The following is a 23,877-nucleotide window of genomic DNA, read 5'->3' as shown; positions in this document are numbered from 1 at the left end:
CCAAGTTCTCCAAAAGGGGTCTAAAGACCTCTTAAAATTGATTGCACACAAGTATGAACTCTCCAACTATCAATATATAATCAGCTTTATGAATTTTACTGTATCATTCATCTCAAATTCTCTCAGACTTAACACAATCAATAAGAAAAGTTTCTCCAGAAAGATGCAATACCTGCAAACAGCTTCTCTTAGCATGAAATTAAAGTCAGGCTCCAGTGAATAGGCTCTGCTGGGCACACTCCTCTGCCGCACGCTCCGGAACATTGCCGGTTCCTTTTTCTGACTTGGACAAATGACTTCTCACAAAGGGCTACTCAGGAACTGAGCTGCTTTTTAAAAAAGCATCAACGTGGCCCCACACTGAGCAGAGACTCTTCTGCATGAAGCCTTCATTACTCATACATTTCAAATCTGTTGCATTAGCACACGGGACACCAGAACCACTCATTCTGTCTGGTGCTCTGCTCCAAAGTCAGCAGAGCTCCTGTTCCCACTTGCTGCTGGGGAAATCAGGCTTTTTCTTCACCACATGTTAGCCAGTGTCTGACCTACATCAGGAAGAAGAATGAATCTTCCACTAATCCACATCCTAATAGCCAGACTTTCTTAAACCCCAAACAGGAAAGCCAGGCATGTGACAAGAAGCCTTATTCCTGCCCCCACCTTTCATTAATATTCTTGTTCTTCAACTTCTTTTTTTCATATTCCTTTTTTCCTCTTTGCAAAAATACATCAGAGCAAATTAATGACATTTATAATAATTTACTGTGTTCAGAAATTAAAAAGATATGATCTGCCATTACTCTGTTTATCAGGAAGCGAGGTATCTCTGTTGCAGTGTTTAATACAATAAACCTTTTAAATCAGCTTTAAAGAACTCAATCAGAACGTGCTTGCAGTGAGTAATATTCTGAACTGGACCTGTAAGTTGTTTATTGACATAGCATCATCTATGCCACACTGAATTTTGAAACTCAAACTTACACAGTGGATTGATTTCCCCTTCCCCCCCAATGCTTCTTAATCCGATTTGGAAGCCTGCAGACTTAGAGCAGGTAAGCAGAGCTTTCATCTTCTCAATTTGTGAGAAAACTGGTGCTGACTGAAAACTTCACTACACTGGACAGGCACCTTTGGAAATGTGTGTCAGGTATTTTTCAATTTAGGGTCTTTAGAAAATGTATTTCTAAAAGGTCTTGTATAATCAGTAGCATACTGGTGGTTAGACCATGGAGCTTGGAAATCCAGATTGAAAAACGTTTTCCTGACATCCAGTGCTGTTCTCTCCCATCTACCCCATTTTTCATGTTCAGTTTTAATCTTTTCCAGTATTTTTTAATATTAATTCAATGCTGCTTAATAGGCTTGATCAACTGCTACTTCCCTTTGTTTCAGGCAAGCATTCAATGCCTGATGAAGAACTCAATCCTATTACACACCTTATGAAGTTCATCAGAGTCAAGACTGGATCTTTTGTCTCAGGTGACATTGCTTTACTGAAAAAAAATATTTACTTTGCAAAACACTGTGAATTTCTACAGATGAGAAGTCTCATGTATAAAAATTTACATATATGTATGACAAATTTCCTTTTCCCTTACTAGTAGTTTCTCTGGCTGCCTCCACAGGATACATGAAGATGGGGACTGAAATCCCCATCTCAGAAATTGGGTTGTTTGGCTCTCAGCTACCCAGAGCAGCTGCTGGTGAGGCCCCAGGGACACCTCCTGCAAGGGAGGCCCTCAGTCCAATGAAATCAAGACTTTTCCCTCTCAGCCCTGTACTTCACTCATAAAAAAGGCACCAAATGAAGCCTTCTGTTCTGCCACCCCCCTTCACAAATAAACACAGATTTATCAGGTGGCCTGTTTATTAGGTTATTTTCTTAAAAGAGAGGAGCTGTTTCTACCCACACCCTACTGGGGAATTTAGTTTTGTTGTAAAACTCCTGAGGAAGCACTTCTGTCCCTCTTCTGGACACCTCAAATCTAAGAGAACCCCCATAAACCCAAAAAATCCTGTAATAAATGTTCCAAACGTGCTTTTTAAAATATAATTTAAAATTCTTGACAAGAAGCACTGCAGTATTTCCTTCCTCACTAAGCACAAGTTACCTGAATTTACCATCCTTGATTCTGGAAAGGGAGACAAGACAAAAGGAGCTGTCACTTTCCCTGCTCAGTTCCCTCAGCCCTGGTTGCTGTGGATCTATTTTGATGGCAGTGAGTTGGCTGGGTCAGAGCAAAGGCACACACTTTCTGTGCTATAACCACTGTGTCTGCCCACAGATCCCATTTCATATCACAACTGCACAATTTTCATTAGTCACACCAGACTCAGGTGGACTGTGCTCTTTTGTTACTCACTCATCATTAGGAACACAACCCCAAAGCAAATGCTGGATTACTCCAGAGGTCCACAAGGCAGATTTTATGTAAGCATCCATGTACAACTACTCTGAAAGACATCAGGTCTGATGATCAGCCACTGAGTATGGGGTTAGAAATAATGGGGTCAGTAACCACTTGAAACATTTTTATGGCTTCCATTAAGAGCAATCTGTCTGTGAAAGACTCGACATCTGTTTAGAGATCATTTCTGTCTTTTCATTTGTGCATATTTTTTTTTTCATCTGGTGGATGGACCAGATTTTCAGATACCAAGGTTTTCTTTCACAATTTAAATACTTCTCATCCTATTTCTTAATTCCATATATAATTTCACAGCAATATTAGTCAGTGAATTGTCAATATTAGTCAGTGAATTGTTCAGAATTTGTCTGTTTGTTTAGCTGTGACACGTCACTATTTTCATTTAGAAGACAACAGAGAAACAAATCCCAAGAGATTTTGAATCATTTTCATAATCTTCTTTTAAAGCCAACTGATTTAGGAACAGAAAAATAAAGGGTGAAACAGGCTTACACAAATATTTCTTCAGGTCAGAAACAGAAATTTTAAGCTAAGAATACTCTGAATTATTAGATCATATTGTTTATTACACTTGTATCAACTTCTGTAACATGGGACACGACCAATCTTTACAAATCTCTATTTCCATGGACCAGGGGGGCAATGAAGCCATTACTACCATTTATTAAATGAACATATTTTTCAAACTTAGATTTTAAATTTCAGAAAGTGAGATATCTCTCCTTGAAAGCACTGCTTCTCTTCCCAACAGGCTTTGCTGAATGTCATTTCTGCAGGACATGCATTCTCTCCATCCCAAGCAGTGCTGCAGCTCAAACAACCAAGGAGCTGGGGTCAATCCTGACCAGCAGCTCTGCACTGAGGAGCTCCCTGCAGTCCAGGGAATATTCCCTGGGGGAACAGGGAATGGAGGAGATGGTGATGCAGACACCAGTTCTGGTGCTGTGTTGCTCAATGAACACTCATTGATCAGCTACCACCCCAATCTGGACTTACCCCAAAATATTTTGGTGGGAGAAGGATGTTGTTTTTTATTTTTAATTTTTCTCTGCAGCTTCCTGGGTTATTAGCTAACTGTAGAACCTGCACTTGTCTTGGAAAATTGTAACAAAGCAGGTAAATTAAGCAAACTCTCAGAATACCCAAAATATACTCCTGTGATTACCATTACTGGTATGTACACACAACACACAACAGCAGAGGCATTAAGAGGTTTAACTAAAAAGCCTGAATACAAAACATTAAGAAATAAAAGATGATATTCATATGTTTTTTAAAATTTGATCCCAATGCATTTATGAAATCGAGAGCAATATCACTTACAGAATAACCAGCAATGTTTTGGGTTTCTCTGTGTAGCAGAAATAAGTAGAACTAGCACAAGAATTGGCTGGCACTCTTTAAGCATTAAATTAATCTTAATACTGCAGACATAAATTTCTGTTAGAATTACATAAGAATATACAGAGACTAAACAAGATGCTTAAAATAAAATATATTCTTATCTACTATATTTATGGGATAAAAAAACCACTGGCCCACTTCAACTTAAGCATCAGAATGAAATCACATCCTCAAAGGAATTAGTTAAACGGTCCTAATCCTTCATCTTCTAAATCCAGCACTAACTCTCAGAGTTTATACAGTTTAATCTGAACAGTGAAGGGGACCATCATCCACTTCTCTGAACAACATGATGATTAACCCTTCAAAATGAGAATCAAGGCACAGATCAAAGATTCAAGATGAAGCTTCCAAGATTCCACCACCACATCAGTACAGTTAACCAGAAACATGGCAAATCACATGAGCCTTCCCAAACAGCACAAACTCAGCAAATACCAGCCTGTTCTGAATGCAAGAATTAGAAAAAAGGCCATTCACAAACTCTGCTGGGTGTTAGCCAGTATACATTTGTAAAAAGAACCTGCTATAGGAGCAAAACCTGAGCAGTATTTATGTGTGCTACAAATAGGAGGAGCTCAGTACAGAACAGATGTGCAACAGCAGCAGTGGACACAAATACTCCACAACAGGCATGGGGAGATCATGGAAGGAGTATGTGCCACAATTGCTCCTGACAAGGTGAAGCTTCTTGACCTAATTTTAGGCACAAAAATTTCTGGGCAACAAATACCTAGCAAATAAGTAGAGTAGGTCAAGAAACTACAGAAAGTGAACTAAATTACCTGCTCATAGTATGAATTACAAATTGTTCTCCACGACAGGCATGTTGGTTTGTATTTGTAACTAGATTATTATGCACATTAAAATACCAGATTTTTGTAAACAGAGACTGTATCTTTTAGATTCAAAACATTATTAACTACTCAATAACCTTCATAAATGGAGGGGGGGGGAGGTTTGAAGAACCTAGACAAAATAATGAAGCAGTGAATTTTTCTCATAGCAAAGTATTTCATTTCATTAGGACTCCATCAATGCCAGTACTGTTCCATAGCATGTGCCAACCTAATGATGAAAGGTTATTTGAAATTTTCATATACTCCAAATGGCAATGATTCAGAAAGAATCTCACTCTTTATTTCAGCAGGATTAGGAAACCTCTTATGACAGCCTCAATTGACATTTCTCATCCTGCCAGCACTACAATGGATCTTGGTGCCTGTGTTCTACATTGCAGTTGCCAGTATAATTGTACTATTACACACTGCTTGAGGATAAACAAATAGTACTGCAATAAACACTAAATATGTCACCAAATATGCAGCACAGGGCTCACAGTGAAATGCAGGCAAGTTTGGAACAGGAAAATATTGTTTTGCAATGCTATAAATTTCAGCTGAATGAAACCCAGACTATTTTAAATATTTTCACAAGGACACTCACTAAAGTAAAAAACTAGTGAAACCAGTGACCCATTATTCTCCTCAGTATACACTAAAATTGTCATTAAATATTTCAGAAACAAATCCAAATGGCCTGTTTGAAACTCAGCATTTTTTTTAACATTCTACAGTAGATTCAAACCAATATAAGAGACCCTCCCACTATACACTACTGCCTAGGCTTAGACAAAAGGAGCTCTTTTCTCAGTGAACAGCCAAGACTATGAAGTATGAACAGAATTTGAAAGACATTTGCCTCTTAAGGAAGACACTGACAGCTGGATTGTTCTGTGGTTTTTCTCTGCACAGTTTGAGAATAAAAGCAGAGCAGCAGCAGACATCTGCAGTACTGGAGAAGATGAAGAAATACTCTGCCTTTAACAGAATTCCTAAGATGAGATACACTTGCACTCAACAAGCCAATGGGAGGGATCCCCACTGCAGACCACTTTTAACACAAACTCACTTTGATGTGCTGTAATTACATCAGTCAAGTACCAGGCTTTTTAATATACTGATTATGTTGCTCTGCCTTCATCTGCCTTTCATAAACTAGTAGTGTTGGTCAGAATTTTCTGTTTTGCTACTGATTTTTCCATTAAAAAGCAATATACACTAGGGCATTGTTACCTGCTTATAATCCATACGTGACCTATAAAGGATCAGCTTTCTCATGGTTAGTAGGCACAAACTGGAAGGAATCTTCCAGATGAAGACAAACAGTGCACAGCAATAAAAGCACAATCAACTCAGTGCCTACAAAAAGGCTTTAGGAGGAAGGATGAAACCTACAGCTAAAGACAGAAAATTTTTCAGTTGCCTTCTGATCGGGTGAGGCAGTGTCTCTACTCATGCCACATTCATTCAATTAAATGACTGCAGCTTGCAGACACTGATAAGTGTACCACAGTTTAATAATCTAATCTGCATTCCTAGAGAATGAAGGCTCAGTTCAAAACACACAACTGGCTTGGATTCCCAGTTTTGGCACGATGCACACCTTTCTCTGCTATGCACTGACATGGAAAAATGGACAATTAAATCCCACAGATATTGAAGTACAGAAACCCTTGCAGAAAAAGGTATGTCAAGTTCTAAAATGCAGCACAACCTCCTGTGCCAAACAAGACTACAGAAATCCCTGTTCCTTGCAGTACTCAGTCTCATGATCTCACATCTCCACCTAACCACTTTCCTCATGACAAATGCAGCTCTTCCCTTGCACGCCACTTCCTTCCTATCTGGAGCGGTGGTGAAAACCAAGAAGAGTAAAATCCCTTATCTTCCTAGAAAGCAATTGAACTGGGATTCAATTATCATGGAAGAGAGTGAAGCAAAAGAAAAATCTTCTCTAAGGTAAAACATAAGCTAAGAGTCTGCAACAACATCCTAAAGGGCTAAAAGTGATTTCCACTATGTGACTTGTGCTGAACTGGATTTGCAATTTCTCTGCATCCTTTTGCAGCATCTCCCTAATTATCTGGTTGTCACAAGAGGAGCTCATTGTTTGATGCAATACAATATTCTACTGACATCCTTTTGACAATGTTTTCAGGATAACCAATCTGTAGTTATTACACGGCATGATTACAAGATGGATGTTTTCTGAAATACATATTTAATTAATGCTAGGTAACACACAGCTTGACTGAAGGGTAGTAGTGCCCAATTGGTAAAATTTGAGATTATGGGGCAGGCACTACACACAGAATTAAAACCACATGAAACTGAAACAATCATTCAAATCAATCTACATTTGCTTACAGTGTCTGTAAACTAAAGCACATATTATGACCAAAGATAATGACATCAAGATTTTTGGCAATGCTCTACAACAGAAGCCATCTGAAATAAAGACAGTAATCCTTACTAAATTGTGACAGAATCCCTGTAGAGTTAGGAGTTATAACAATATTAGTTATGTAAGTTCAGGATGATTAATGATACTGCAAAAATGATCAAGATTGTAGCAATTAACCCTTTTACAGGCAAAGCCCACAGAAATTACTGAGATGCCTTTCTGCCACAAGCTAGACATACCTTACTCTCATTGTTACATTTTTGGTGCAATTCCCTGGCACCTTTCAGGAGCTGGTGGGGATCTGGTCCACCAATTTTCCTTATTTGTTTGAATAGTTTGAATCATGTCAGATGACTTAAAACTGTTCAATTTGTCCTTCAGTGTTTCATTCCCAGGGACATTCCCTCTGCTGAGTGTAGATCTCAGTCTGGGGAGAATCAGAGGAGGGCCCTCACAGCTCTCCTTGCTGACACTGATGGACTAAAACCAAGCATCTTTTCTTTTTTAAATCCCATTTTTTTCCTCCATGTGATATATGTCAAGAAAATGAACAAGCAACATCCGTGCAGCTGAAACAAACTCCTAATGCCTTCAGGAGGTAAATCCCTGAGGACAGTCTTGTAGAGTAACTGAAAATGTAGTATCAGAGTAAGGCATGAATAATTAGAAGAACTAGGTCTACAAGCCAATAAATATAAGGAAAAAAATTCCATCCTGTTCTCTTAATGTTTATCATATACCCTGAGAAGCAAAACTCCACAAGAGTGTACATAGTACAACAGCTTTTCAGCTTTAACTATAGTCACTGCAACCTTTAATAATGATATTTGAAATGTGTGCATAGAGGCAAACACACCCAAAATGTTTTGGTAAAAGAATAAGAATAAAACTAAATTTTTAAGTTGCCCTGTCCAAATTTAAGCACTTAAAAACAAATGAACTGCTGCACAACCTGTTACATTAGAACAATACTGTGGAATAATTACAAGTTCTAAGATAAAATTAAAATTACCATAATAATTCTCCTGTGAAACAATCCAATCTATGCAGACTACGAATTGCTACTAGGTTGAAAAAATGCATTACCACCTCAAGTCAGGCAGATAAATAATTCTATTTTCATTACTTAGTGGAGATACTTAAAAGGTTACACAGAGCAGGATGAAAAACTGATTATATTTGCAAATCATGTATTGGTCACATTCAAGGACCAGCTCTTTACCAGCATTAGAAAGGCAGCTATGCAAACTGTGAGTGAAGATATGATTCCACAGAAGTTTCTTGCTGAGGAGAGCAGAAGTCCCAATCTATAGAGCCCATCTTTGGGTACAACAGCTGGTATCCAGACAGGGACATCTTTGTGCCCATGTTTCTGTACTGTTCTTGTACCACTTCCTTTAGAGTACTTTTCTGAAAGGCCTTTTCTCCTCCCTGCTTCATATACACCTGAAAACCAGAAACCCTTGCTTTAAATCCAGACAAAACAAAGCATTCCTCTATTATTCTACTCACAGAGACAACAGTCAGGATTTAATGATTTTCTCCTCTTTCCCACAAATCTGTATCTTTCTACTACTTAAGGTGCTAAACTCCCCAGCAGCACTTGGAACACTCTTTTCCTTCTGCCCTTAATGAGAGATGAATCATAGAATGGTTTGGGTTGGAAAGGACTTCAGAAATCATCTACTCCCAACTCCCCCACCATGGACAGGGATACCACCCACCAGATCAGATTCACAGAAGTCACCCCAGAAACCTAAAAAGGATGAGCACTTTTCAGGATCAGATTTTATCTGCTTGCAATTAAAATGGGAACGTAGGCTCCCTGGTTTAGTATGATGTAAAACTGTAATGGTAAAACATAGACTCAGTCAACCAATGAAGCTTTGAAGATTCCAATCATGTTCATAAAAGAGAAGTATAACTATGAAGATCATTTGACTTTATGTCAGCTTTTTAATCATATTATTCACTCAAGGCTTAATTTGCTCAGTACCACCACCATCAATCTGAATGCACACCATTGCCCATTAATGTTACATTTACAGTTTACAAGTTTTATAGTACAGAAAAATTACTAATACAAGCCACCTCAAGCACTGAACAGGAAAACAACCATAAAACTGTGATCATGAACTCACATTTCTCTCTGATCCATTAGTAAAGAGGAACAGCCTATAATCTGCAAATTTCAAATTGAGCATGGGTTTTCAATCACTTGACAAAAGAAACCACAAGTCTGAGAGGATCAGTAAACTAAAATGGGATGAATCCATGTTGTTTGGGTAGCAATTAAAGCTAATCATGAAATCAGAGGATCAGTCTCAGTCATACTGATTTTAAATGTGTGTGCCTTTCTGACTATCCAGGGCAAATACTCACTTTGAAGAAATCAGAGTGTGGACATAGAAACCAAAGTGTGGACATAGAAACCAATGAAGTGTGGACATAGAAACCAATGAAGTGTGGACATAGAAACCAATGACGTGTGGACATCTCGTGTGGGACTTTGTGGAGCACAGGAAAGACCACAGGCTGTGCAATGGAGGTTTGAAAATCGCCCCATAACTCCTCCATATCAGAAGGGGGTCATTAATAAAAGTGCCATTGTACAATATGACAAGGTAGGACAAGAAGGCAAAGAGACATGGAATTACTGGGTTGGTGAAAGAAAAAACTCTGCTGGACAATCCTGTAGCTCAAACCAGGCTGATGCTTTAAAAAAAAAACAAAAAGCCTTTTATTTTAGCAGAGTCATCCATGACAAAGCCTAAGAGAACACTTGTTCTTTGCTGGCCTTTTTCTCACCTGTTCTTACCTCTTTAAATCTAATAAATTTATGGGGACATAATTTCTATTTACACAGATTTCTTTGAATTACTGGGTTGAAAAAGGTAAATGACAACAGAGTTTTAAAGGTGACTCCCTACAATATTCTTCCACTGTAAAGATTTAAGGCCTTTATCACCACCCTGTCTGGGTATTTCCTCCATTTCCTCTTTAATATTCTTTGCTATTATGAAATGCAGATAATTTTTTAAAAGACAAAGGTACACAAACAATCTGAAGTAGGGAATTTCCCATGTTCAGGTTCAGAAAGATGGATCTGATTTTTACATGAATAAACTACACTTGAAGACTTCAATCCCAATAAAACAGGAAGCAGAATATCAAATATCATGTCACGTCTGAGAAATCAGTAAAAGGCAATAGATGCAAACTTGCAAAAATATGAGCATGATGCATCCTGTGAGCACACAGACAAACACAAGCCAGACACAGGATTTCCTGAGCACACAGATCACCATGCTTTTGCCTCTGGAAGATAAAATTACCAATTTCCCTGGCCCCCATGCAAGAAGCTTTCAGCAGCTAAGGGCTGTCAGGAAACACCACAGATGATTTACCAGTGCACTGGGTACTGAAATAGGGCTGGCTCTTCATGTAGCCTCAGTGCCTTCAGAGTGCACAGAAAATGGAGAACTGCAGGTCCCTTCCTGTGCATCTTGAACAACACCTGGGGCAGAGCAATCCTTTGCTCTCTGAAAGTGCTGCACCAGTCAATATACTTCATGCAATAAAATCTGCTCTAATTTCTGCTCCTGGCAGGAGTTCTGTGTTTCAGGTTTACCCGGGTTCTTCAGTTGCTCTCTGCACTCACTCTGAGCTCATTGTTTTGTTCTTTCTCAGCTTCAGTATGAAAATATTATTTCAACCAGATGGTTTCTAATATGAGAATGACAATTTTGTTTTTGAAGAAAACTGAATCATCACACTCATTGAAGGTATTTCTCATGTGCATGTACTTTAAAAACCATCATATTCATACACTGAACTAAAGAGTCGGAAAAAATGGGTCTAGTATCAAAAATGACAAAATTTCCATTTTACTTTTTTTGGTCAAACAACAGGAAACCAGCATATTTAGTACAAAGCAGCTCAGAAACTGAGTGGGGTCAAGCCCCATGAAAACTACAGGCAATCTCCTCTTTGGTCTTAGTTTCACAAGTTTAGTAAAGTCATTCTTTTGTTCTCTGTCAGATGAAAACTATTCACACAAAAGCTCCTGGATCTTAGAATGGTTCTTGACAGTTCTGAGTAGCCATTATAGATGAAATATGTACCTAAGTGTTGCAGATGCACATAAATAAAAATGTAATGTACTCACCCCAACAGTGTTAATCTAAAAGAAACTTCATTCTTTAACTGTGTCAATTCTAATCAGAAGGTAAGATCAATGCCCTAAGCAGTAGATCAGAGCCCCAGCAAAGCAACACTAACATCATGTCCTGAGGCTTGTAGACTCCAGCAGCTTTCCCCACAACCCTGACACCCATCCTGCTGCTCAGGAAGAGTCAAGAGTGAAGGAATGAAGTTGAGCCTGGGAAGAAGGGATGGGTGGGAATAAGTGTTTTTAGTTTTGTCATTGTTTTTTGCTATCCTACACTATATTTAATTAGCAATAAATTAAATTAACAAGTCAAATCTTTCCCCTTCATGGTAACTGGTGAGTGAGCTCCTGCTCTTAATCCTTGAGGGCTTTTTTGCTATTCTTTTCTCTCCCAGCCCTCTGGAAGACAGTGAGTGAGGGAGTGGCAGGGTGGGCACCTGGGTCAACCTTCCCCAGGTTTGACAGTTCCCCTCTTGCAGTCAGCAGCAAGACAGGAGCAGGTGAACAGGAGAGACACACCAGACATGGAGAACTCACTTGTGTGTGACACTCACTCACCAGTTCTCCTCCTCGTGACACTGCATGCAGTATCAGCTCATAAAATCCAGTGGTACCTAAAACCCTAGGGCAGGATGACAAGGTCAGCCCTTGATACAGACTCCATCTCTGGGCCAACCTGTCTCCTACAATATCCCTACACACAGGCCATGCAGGGAGCATGGCAGGAGGTCACTGCAGAGCTACACAAAGGAGAACTGCAGACAATCCCCTCTGAGAAAAGGAGGGAACTCCCACACAGCACCTTACTCGCCCCTGCTATGACAGAATCAAAGGAATGCCATCAATAGCTGCCAGGAGAGCATTTTAATCTTCCCAGGAATTAGATTCAAATGTTATTAATGCTTGACCTTAGGCAAAACAGCTGAGCTGGTGTGTGACTCCCAGACATGGGTGTGGGTCACCAGCCATGGCAGTGAGGCCACAGAGGTGAGAGCAGGTGTGACCTCTGGATCGAGCAGATCTTGGAAATTATAATGTGATGACTCCACATCAACATGCTGATGCAATGCATAAAAATCTCCTTATCACAGCTGCAAGGAAAACAGTTATCATTCCCATTCACCTGTTGACAAGACAGAGGGGAGCTAGGGGAATTACAATAATTGGAAAATAGATGAAGGATGTGCCTAAACCCACAACCACACTGCTCTTTTATGCCAAGTGTTGTAGCAGTCATTTTTCCCTTGTCAGAAGCAACAGGCTTAACCCTACAGTCAATACTAAAGGGAGGGGAATATACAGTCTAATGAGAATTGCACTCATCCCCTTCACAGGGCCCTGGCAGATCAAACAAGGACCATTTCCTATTTTTCCAATAACATCTAAAAGCCTGAGGCAATTTTCCAGTCACAGACATTGGTACCAATAAACAACACAACTTTAACTGAAATAGTTTTTGAAATTTACCCAAAAGGGATTTTGAGATTTGATAATGGGCTCTTCAATTCCTGTTTCCAGATACACTTTATAATAGTGTTTATTGAACTTGCTTCATTCAGACCAAAATAGTGATCAAAGTAACTTAAGTAAAGCCACCTCTTTTACTGCTTTAACATTTAATCACAGTTTAGTCACCTGAACTGTATGCATTCCACAGACAACAAGTTCTATTGCTTACTGATGTACAGCAGGGAAATGCAATCAATTTATATTGTGTCTATTAGTGTGCTTTTTACAATGATACCATAAATCACACCTACTGCTGTGGGCAGAGTTGCTGCATTTCTGTTCCTACTGTTGTAGGAAAATGCTGAAAGCAGGAAAAGCACACTGAAACCAACAACAAGGAGGTAAATGAGACAGTGTACAACAACAAAAATGGGAAATTCAGACTGCATGGCACTGTCTTGGAAGAAACTGGGCTGATTTCTTTTTGTAGGGTAGGTCTCTCTGCATTTCAGAACTGTGCAGCTGTACAATGCCATGCCAAAAAGAACCTTATGGAATTTAACAGCTGCAGCAAAGTAGCAGATCTCAGTGGGTTTAAGAAAGAAAACATCAAGTATTTCAACTCAAGGTGAGATTATACTAAGGCAATGGAAAGATAACAGCATCCAACTACACTGTAAAAACCCAACTTGAGTATTAAATATTTTTCCTGCAAGGTTTCTCCCCACCTCAAACATATTTCATCTCTAATAAAATTAAAACACAGATTTAAAACTACATGGACACATGTTACAATTCTGGAAAAGAAACTTCAGTTTAAAAGCTCTTTCAGCAGGTATCACATATTTATCAAACTAACTACTGTGTCACATTAAGGCTCTGACAGATTTATGCAGGTGTTAAGAAAGAGAACTTCGATTTATTTCAGACTACTGGGCTGAAATATTGCTTACTTGGTAACAACAGAAACTTCTTTCAATAAGAAAACCCCTCACCTTCTGAAGTCCTCCATCTCAAACCATATGCTTATATGACAGATTAAAGTTTCCCCACAATTTCATTTTGGAATAGGGAGCATTGCTCCCCTGATTACAAAGGTCAGCTTACAGATTACCACCAAGTATTATATTTCATTCTTTCCATCGTGCAAAGAAAATTGTTTGAAATGTAAAGAAATATATGTAGAAATGTCTGGGTAAATCCTCTCAGTTCAGGAATTACACATACTTAAAAGATTTATGCTGTTGTATATGTTCGTACATTGATCTATCCACATCTGAGAGATAGAATGTTTGAGTCCAAAATATTATTCTCTAGTCATCTCCTTCACTTGGTCTTAACATTTCCTCCTATCATCATTTGTCTTGTCCTGTTTAATTGTGCTCAAATTAGGCAAAGGTTGCAAATCCTTCAAACAATGCAGAATATCTAGGCAGCACAAGATTATCCAGCTTCCAGTTCCATTATTTGTTCAAACAGGATAAAAAAAAATACACTAATTTAGAGAGCAAGTCTGTTTGTATAAGCAAATATCTTAATATTCTACTGATAACCCTTAATATTCATCACAACAAGCAATGTTTTAAAATAAAATAACATATTTAGGTGACACATTCTCTTCCAAGCATCTGGCCTACACTAAAATAAAGCCACAGCCTGATGAGGCCAGCAGGAGTTTTTCCTCACTGGAATAACATGTTGCCATTAATGAAAAATGGTATTTAAGTTTGCCTTCAAACAGTTTAGCCAATGTGCAGACAGCCTTAAAAAGAACATAATGCTGATTTAGAGGGCCTTCACCTTTATCTAAATCAGAGGGACAGACATAAAGAGACAAACAACTTTAATTCAAAGAACTTGTGTCCCTCTGCTTCTCGATAGACCTGAGCACGCTCGCCTGCAAATAGAAGTGAAAGAAAAAGAATGGATTAATTTGAAGATAGTGGACTTCAGGGATCCTGACTAATAAAATAGTTTTTCTTTTCAGAAACACAGTAGGAATGAATCAGACTACTGCAGTTCCACAGGAATAATGAAGAGCTCTCTTGAAAAGATCTGAATATGCATCAGTTAAAATTTTATGAAGGTACTGGGAGCATCACTCTGGAGACTGGCTCCCCCTCACCCCTTCTTTTCTTAACCATGGCTCCATCAACTTCAAAGTTAATTTCACAGGTTTCCAGCTATTGCAGCAATAATACTGTTCTAAAATCAGGACCTCAGGAAATTCTTCCTTAAACAAAGATTAATATACAATAGAGCAAAATATTCTAACCAGGAATACTCATGGGGTGGATTTATTTTGTGTATATTACTCCAGGAGTCTCATCAGAATAAGTAAAAATTGAAACCAAGGATCAATGAAGAGGAACAACAGAAAACTAAAAAAGAAATATCCTTAGCATTTTCAATGGAGATTTCAGAATGAACTGAACACTTAATGATTTTTGAAATAGTTTTTTTTTAATTCGGCAGAGAATTAATGCAAATTTTTCCAAACACAAAATAACAGAGGAGAACAAATTTTATTAATGCTGTCAATGGTTTGTGCAGTGTTGCCTAGAAACCCAGATTCAAATCAGAGGAGCAGCATGGCAAACACCAAGGAAATAAGGAAAAAAAACCACAAAAAAATGCCCAAAGCAGAAAACCCTAAAACCCCCAAGAAACCTAACCAATGGAAAAAAAAACCCTCTAGGTTTTTCTTCACCTTATTAAACTGAACTCGAGCTTTTAACAGTTCAGTGGTCTAAAGGAAGGAGCACTGAAGAATATTCAGCCTTGATGGAAAATACACATGAAATATGAAATTCCACTGTCTCTTTTGATTTTTTGGATTGTTTTGTTTCTGTGCACATGACAAAAACAACGAAAAAATCTGTTTGCTGAACAAGATCTCATCATGCATCATGAAAACAATAACTAACTCAAATCCTTACTATTATCATACAAATGGTTTGTGTTAATCTCTGTCCTAAGATGGTTCTCCTGTAAATGGAGCTCTGCTCTAGCCCAAAGCTTTGGCCCAGGAAATGCAGGAAAAAATCTGAAGCAGGTCCAAGCAGGATGAGCTTGCCCAAAGGCTTCACTTTTTCTTCCTCTCTTTATTCAGATTGATCAAGCCCAATCGTGCTTACAAGACACAAACAGCCATATACTGACCCACCAGTGGCATGCACTTCTTGAGAAATGAAGACCTACACTTAGAAAATTATCGGGAATTCTAGCAAATGCAAAATCCCTAGAATTGAAAATTTTCACCACCCCAAAAAATGAGGGCATAAACCTTCTAAGTATTCCAAAATCATTTAGCCAAGAGCCTGTTTATGGAATTTCCTAGGGAGAGCAGGTTATTAGATCCATTCAAGTTATCAACAAGTCAGGACAACGTCTCAGCACCAGAGGAAGTTTTTACCGTATTTTGGATGCAGTTTACTGGTGGCACTTACCTGGAAAACTGCTCCTGCAGCCCGCGCATCTGGGCTCGGCTCCGCTCCGACTCCAGCGTCACCTCCCGTAACCTCTTCTCACTCTCAAGTCTCAAATGTCTTTCTTCCTCCAGCTCATGTATCAGCTTCTCACGCTGAAATACCATAAAAATGTATTCATTAATTTTACACATAAACGTCACTTTTAGGAAAAAAATTGGGGAAAATCATCCAAAAAATCAAAATTATCCTACTAAACTAGTGCCATCTTTTTTGTGCAGCAATTTTACAGAGGGTAGAATTTTTTCATAATTTTCCACCACTCTGAGCTACCCTTCCTCAGCTCACTCATGGATGTCATCATACTGAAAAACCAATACCTACCCTCTCCTTCAAAGTGCTTTTCCTTTACCTCCATTCAAAATAAATATGAAAAAATTATATTTGAGATCTGTGACCCATCTTGTTTGAATGCAGACATGGGAAAAATGAAACAAATCAAGAGGTCAACTTTTCACCCATCCCTGAATGTTTCAACCTCACAAGGAGGAAATTCTGTAGCCTCTGCTTTTCTTGTTTTGGCTGAGAGGAGGATCCCTATCAGTAGAACAGAGTTTATTTACTTAGTGAAATATGATAATATGATAATGAATATGTTTTTAAATTCTGAGTACAAATTAAACCAATACAAGAGTGATAAATGTGTCATTAATGTTATTAACAGCCCTCAAAGGGAAGTAGAACATGGGTTTTGCTAATTCTTAAAACATAGGATCCAAAAACCCAACCCACACCATCCTAAATCTACATATGTCATGGGCTAACCCTTTAAAAACAAAAAAAAAAAAACAAAACACAAAAAAATCATCATATAAAGGGTACCTAAAGATTTTAAAATTGTATTTCAGTAGTGGCTAAATATGATTTAAGAGGAGCAGAAAAATTAAGCAAAAATTATTAAAAATGTTACTGCAATTTAAACAAATGTATTTACAGGCTTTTCCATGTGACCCCTGTTAAACAGAAACAAAGCAAAATTAAATTTCCTCCTTGAGAATTTAAATGAGAAAACAAATCAATAAAACCCCCAAGGATTTTACATGGCCCTACATCATTCTCTGTCAGTGATGGGGTTCCCATGTCTAGGAACAGCTTAGGTCATTGTAAAGCCACAGTGGGTTCCCACCCATCTGCTTTGTGCCTATGGTGCAGGGAGATTTGCAGCCTGTCAGACAGCCTGATGTAATTCCATGTCTGACCTAAATTTTCATGGCATACCTGCAAAAACATATATAAAAATTATCAATACAGTTTCATTAGTAAATAACAGAGGTAACTTAGAGATAAGCCATTAAATGGGGGAGACAGGCTATTTGTACAAATCTCACAGCTATAAATCTTACTGGATAATAATTTACAATAGCAGTAACCAGGGGACCAAAAATATGAACATTGCCAAGTGGAAAACGGATCTTAAAGACAGTGATAAATAAGCAGATGCCACAAAGGGAGGCTGCAAAGGTTTAAATGAAATATCTATATGCTTGTGCAAAAATAGGGGGAATTACTCAGAGAACAGAGTGGTTCTGTCTGGTTGGCCATATGCAATGCCTGGAAAATGGAAAACTGCACAAGAAGAAACAAATTACCGGCAAATAAATACATTGTTCTAACTGAATTATCTAATCACTGTCCTTAGTGTTACACAGCCATGTCCTGCCAGGTGCTGACTAATCCTCAGTTTCTGCCACAGGAGGAAGAGCAGAGAGTTCAGCACCAGGCAGAAGACAGCACTTAGCTCAGAGGATAACTCAGGCTGATGATATGGGAGGAATATTCACAGCAGTCAGTATTGCTCCAGCTTAGATCCCATCAATGCCAACTTCAAAATGATCCTGCTCCTGGAACTCTTGCTGAATGCTGTCAGCATCTTCTCTTGTAGGGAAGTTTCACTGCTGCTAAAGGGACATCTAGGACCTCCCAAGTCAGCGGGTAACAAGGAAAATGACATAAAAGAAATTTATAATCACCACCTAGGACTTAAAAGCTTTCAGAAGATACTGGTGTCTACAGAAACTGGGCTTAAAACCAAATATGCAGCTGTTCCCATAGGAACTGAGAAGCCCCCTTGGAGGAAACTCAGGTGCTACTACGAACACGTGAGTGGCCAAGCTGACCCAAGGCTGTGCCTGAGCTACCTGACACAGTAAAGCTGAATTACAACAATGGACTGCAAACCAGAGAGTCAGCCATGCCTTCAAGGCTTAGTCAGCATCACAACAGCCACAATGATCTTATTCTGATACAGCAACCTCACAGCACATGCCCCAGCCAAGACAGCCATGATACACTGAGTAGTATTATACAATTTCAGAAGGCTTTAAGCCTTCACCCAAACAGAGTAACACCACACCACAACAGAAAGCTTCAAGCATCTGCCCTTCTTGTCCTTATCCCAACCTTTTATACCCCTCATGTTCATGCATTGCACCTGTGTGCCCTCTGCTCCCTTTGGTGGTTGCTCAGTGCCCCTGGGCACTCCATGGTTCACTGCTGTCATTGCTGTTCTCCTGCTTTTCACAGCTGTAAAGCCATGTTTTACATGGTTTACAGATGAGGCTGGGCCAGCCCCACTCCCAATTACCACAAAGTGTGTGCCCACACAGCAGCTACCTCCGCCTGTCTGCTATGCTGACCATGCTCTGGTCCCCAAATAAATCTTCCCACATGATGTACAAAGCCAGGTCTCCACAAGTAGGATAGACAGAAAGTGACAGTCTAAAAAGCAGATGAGTCTCCTCCATCTCACTGCAGGTTGCTCACAGCTCCACTGCCTGTCCTGCAGGTCTGTGCTGTACCTACAGCCACGCTCCTGCTCATCACAAACCCTCACCTTCTGGAAGAGAACTGCATCGACAGCACAGATTCACAAACCCAAACTTCTCCCTGTAGGTCAAAGAGCTGTACAAGCTGTTTCTAAGTTTCATTTATCTCTTGCTGATAGGTCAGAGAATGCTGTTGCTGCCATTTACTCCTTCTGTTCACACAGGGAAGGCTTTGTGACAACACACACCTTACACAAAGAGATCAGCAAATCCACACGGGGACTTTTTTTTTAAGAAGAAAGAACGTAGGAATTACCTTAAGAAAAGTACTCTTAAATGAGCAACACGTGCATTACAAGAACAATAACATCTCAGGAACGAAATCCCTAAACATTAGGAACCTCTGGAATGAGCTGAATGCCCAGTTCCAATTCAGCCACCTCATGGGCAAGAATTACAACACATTATTAGTTATATGAGCACGTACTGCTGCTGTACAAAACTCCTGCTCCTTTCAGGTTTAGGGATGAACAACAAACCAGCCACAAGGCTACAAGACCAGAAACAGCAGCACTGACCTATGGCCCTGAAATTCTGAGCTCTCTTGCTGGCTACCAAACCCCTCCTGTCTGAGTGGGGCCAGGACTTGCCCACAGGACATCTGCACAGCAACAACACCACCAGCCCTCACCGCCGGGATTCTTCACAGGAATTTATTGGCAACCTTGCAGCACTTCTGCCATTTCTTGCAGGCAGAAAGCAGATCTGCTTTCAGCCAGATCACAGACAGTAAATACTGTGAAGTGGGGAGAAAAAGGTGCAAGAGACCACCCACACTTGGGAAGTTTTCGGTCTGCAGGACACAAAACACTTAAGTATATTACACACAGAAAGTAGCTCCCAGCAGTAGTGACCTTATCCACTAGAAAAGAGAACTAGATTTTTATTCAAACTCAGAAAATCCATAATGAAGTGTCAGAAGAGAGAAGTGAGCCTAACATACAGAAAGGCCAGGATTAAAAAGAGATTTTTTAGATTTTTTTTGTCTCCTGGAAGAAGAAAAAATATCCCTGAACTTTGCAAGAATTTTGTGCTGACATAATGCACTTTATAGGCTCCTCTGTGCTAACCCCACTTCATTCCTGTGCAAAAAAAAAAAGGTGTGTGAGAAGAAATAAACAGAACTGGTTAAAGGTTTTATAGTGAATAGAATTAATAGAAATAAATAGAATTAGCATGCTATATGAAGAAAGGGTTGAATTAAAAAAGTGTCATGTGAAATGCTTCAGTTCATTTTAACACTAGAAAAATCATTGCCATCTTCCAATGAAGTTATGTATTCCCACTTGCCTGTTCCTCTTTAATTGCAGATTCTTCTCTCCACAAGCTCTGCTCAAACTATTTTTCTCTACTTCCTCTCCTTGCCTTCTGCAGCACAGCTGTACCCTTCCCTTCTTAGAAGCATAACCTTTACTTGGTTCTTGCTTCCCCTTTTCAGCCTCCCCAGAGAGCCTGACTTTCATCACACCACCCAGTCAAATTCCTGATAACTTTTCAAACAGGCAAAAAATTCATGTGAACAAACTAGAGTGAAAGACAGTGTTAGCAAACTCCACTGATACTTAGGTGCAAGTACTGGAATATTTTAGCATGTTACAAAGTTTCAGGGGCTGCTCATTATGGTCCTGAGCCAGAGCCTGCACTTCAGCAAACTCCTTCTTGTGTAGCTGTGGAAATGTTCGTGTCAAAATGTTTCATTCCTCACCCAGGCAGGGACCTGCACCTCATGTTAAGTCATCTTCTAAAAGTTAAGGAAGGAATCCAATCTGAGCTACTAGCAATCAAAACAAAACACATGGAAACTATTTATAACTAGATTGGAAGGAATGCATGTGTTTGACAGAAAAATGTGATTTGCTCCTCAGCACTCCATGAAGAGACCAAGAGACACCATTTATTCTCAGAGTTACTGGTTAATAGCTGTGCTCACAGTCTAAGGACCAACCCTGTGCAGCCACACAAGTGTCTGCCAAGAGGAGCTCAACCATTTGTGTCTCCCTTCATCACCTTGGGATGTGCCACAAATGTCAGCACCCGGTTCTTTCACGTTCTGCCAATGTCTGGTGTGCTGAGTGAGGAGCTGGGAGTGTGGATGGGGCAGGGGGCAGCCTGGAGGGCAGACATGCATGTGCTGCTGTGGGGTGAGGGATGCACAGCAGGTCCTTTGCTTCTGAACAGCCTGACACCAGCACACAGAGGGAATGTGTGGCACAGCAGGGTTTGGCACAGAAATGCTGATGTCTTACCCCTTTCTCATTTCAGGGCTATTTCATTGTTAACTTTAAATCCAGACATGGATGACACTAAAGCCCTCCAAGTCAGGGACTTGGTGTTTTACCTCTTTTACCTCTTACTGCAGGTAAATTCATCAAATGTCTCATCAGAATGAAAGGACCAACCTCATGAAAATACTTCTCAGAGAAGGACTTGGTGATTTCTCCTCATTAGGGTCAAGCATTTCAGTAACTCAAGCACATTTCTCATTCCAAAGCTCTCCATCTCCTCGTCTTTATCTTGGTGCACAAACTTTTCTGTAATTTTTGTCCCCCACGTCCTGCTGAGGATGGGAAGCAAAGCTGACCCAAGGCTGAGGTCAGCCTACCATATCAGAGCATTTTCTTTTTTAACTTGCTAATTTATATTTCACATTAAAAAAAACCATATTATCACAATCAATAATTTTATCTATATGTTCAAGAAAAACGTGTCTGTGTGTCAAGATGACTGCAAGTGAAGAATTAGAGGTGTGGGGTACCACACACACCATGCAGGCTGTACAGGGCACTGTTATCCATCAGGGACAGCCCAACACCTCCACTAGGAACTGCTCCCTCCTCCTTCTGTTCAGCTTATCCTTGGGTCTTATGGAAAGCAGCTCTTCAGAAGAGCTAGATATAACCTGACTGATTAGCTCAAATATCAAAAATGTCTTAAAAGGGGCACACATGAAATCTCCTCATTAAGGTTATATTATAAATAGGGGAAAGAGCTACTGATTAAGGAGAAATAAGAATCCTCTGGTCTTGAATTTGTCCTTTGCTTCCCCTGTGCATCATAAGAAAGGGTTTACTATGGTGCTGCTAATTAATGCAAACATGGGACCAATATTTTGTCAAAAAAAGTCTACATGACAATATTTAGCACAGGCTTAATGTTGCCCAAAATCAGGCTAATAACCTTCACATTAAATTTTTAACAACTACTTTAAAGCATTTGCTAAAGAGGGTCACAATTCCTGTGTAATTAATATTGATTTCAAACAGATACTTTGCAATGAATTTAATGATGGGAAGGAAAGATTAAAATATTTTTTAGTTTCAAGTTTGAAGTACAATTAAGTCATTGCAAACCCAAACTGAGATTTTATGTATTTATTTTTAATGCATTTTCTGGTGCTGTTCCTCTGATACCTTGCCATAAAAGTCATAATTTAACAGACTCATAGCCTGGTTTACAACACAACATCCCACGAGCCAGAGAGAATGCAGACACAGAGTAGACAACAAAGACAACTGAATGAAGCAAACAAACAGCAGCTACTAGAAGCACACTAAAATTAGTTTTTCTAGCAAAGTCAATGCCTAATACTCTTATGAATAAATATGCACATTCAAAGTATTCAAGCCCACTGTTTTATCACCCTTGTATGCCCTTTTGAAAGACTGCTTCAGGCAGGAGGCATAGAACAGCCTGGGACAAGAGATGAGAGAGGGATGGTGAAGCAGTTCCATTTTTCAATAATCAATTATGAAATATTAATTGAAATAGAAACTGGGATTTGCAACTTGGTCTCCCAGTTGGTTCAACAAAGTAACCCACTCTTTCTGATGCAATGAATCTTTAATTCTCCCAACAAAATGCCTGCTGATCAAATGGTATTTGTTCAAGTGCCACAAAATATTCCTGAGCCCCAGCTGCTCACAGCCCAGGCAGCTGGGGAAAGGGAAGTACAAATGTTCCCTGTGTTACAGGTATTTTGTAAGAGCTTGTGTTTGGGCCTAGCAAATCAAACAGAACAAGGGGGTTCTCCCTCATCTCTCTTACACAGAAGGTGGGTGGAATCTCTGGTGAGGTTTTCCCCTCTCTCCAGAGGCAAAGCCCAGTGCCTTCCCCCCAAACTCCTCACATTCAACCTGGTCCCAAATCCAGCACACAGGATATTACAGTCCTATCTGAACCCATCTCACTCACAAATGACAGGAAAGAAATGTGATTAAAAACCAGAGAGCATATACCATTTTTTATTTCATCATGAATTGCACTGGGTGATGTATTTTTGTTCAAATTAAAATGAGTCAAACTTCAGTGTCCTTTGTTTGCCACTCATCGATCCCTGTTAAACCAAATGTTTCTCATTCTGTAATCAATACTTCTCTGCAAAAATAAACCCAGGCACTGACAAAGAACTTTGCAGAACGTTGCAGCATTCCTTGTAGTGGACTTTGTCAGCATGAAAAAACACTCCCCCATAGAATGGGGAGAAAAGAAGTGCACTGCTAATTGTGCTTATTACAATTCTTACAGGCTGCCTAAAGCTGAATTATTTTACTGGAGAAAGACTGGTTAAATGAATCAGCTATTGAAGGCAGGGCTTTCCAACAGTGGCAGTTAATATGCCTTTGTCCCTCATTACCTTTTTCAGCTACACTGGGAATACTGACAAATACACTGAAACATCCAAAGCCTTCCCAGGGATGAAGTTACAGGTGTATTTAAAGCACAGTGAAGCACTGAAGTGAAAACAGCAATAACATAATCACTTGGAGGGGTCATGGAAGGAGAGGGAGCTTTACTTCCTCATCTCTTCAAAATAAGAACGTTAATGGCGAGGTTCTGGGGCTGCTTTGCAATCAAAATTCATT

General features: G+C 39.5%; 1 protein-coding gene across 1 annotated transcript in view; it reads right to left on the bottom strand.

The window, feature by feature from the left end:
* NCKAP5 (NCK associated protein 5) overlaps positions 1 to 23,877 on the bottom strand; it is a gene marked incomplete at both ends in the record, with an annotated part of 327,343 nt that overhangs the window by 154,087 nt on the left and 149,379 nt on the right. Inside the window, one exon of the mRNA XM_084209164.1 lies at positions 16,152 to 16,285. Within this exon, the coding sequence (XP_084065290.1) occupies positions 16,152 to 16,285 (134 nt within the window). The remainder of the gene's footprint in view (positions 1 to 16,151; positions 16,286 to 23,877) is intronic.

The sequence above is a fragment of the Fringilla coelebs genome (assembly GCF_963513975.1).
Source record: "Fringilla coelebs genome assembly, chromosome: 7".
NCBI classification, from domain to species: domain Eukaryota; kingdom Metazoa; phylum Chordata; class Aves; order Passeriformes; family Fringillidae; genus Fringilla; species Fringilla coelebs.
Note: the sequence above shows the minus strand (reverse complement) of the source record. Positions and strands in the feature narration are given on the sequence as shown.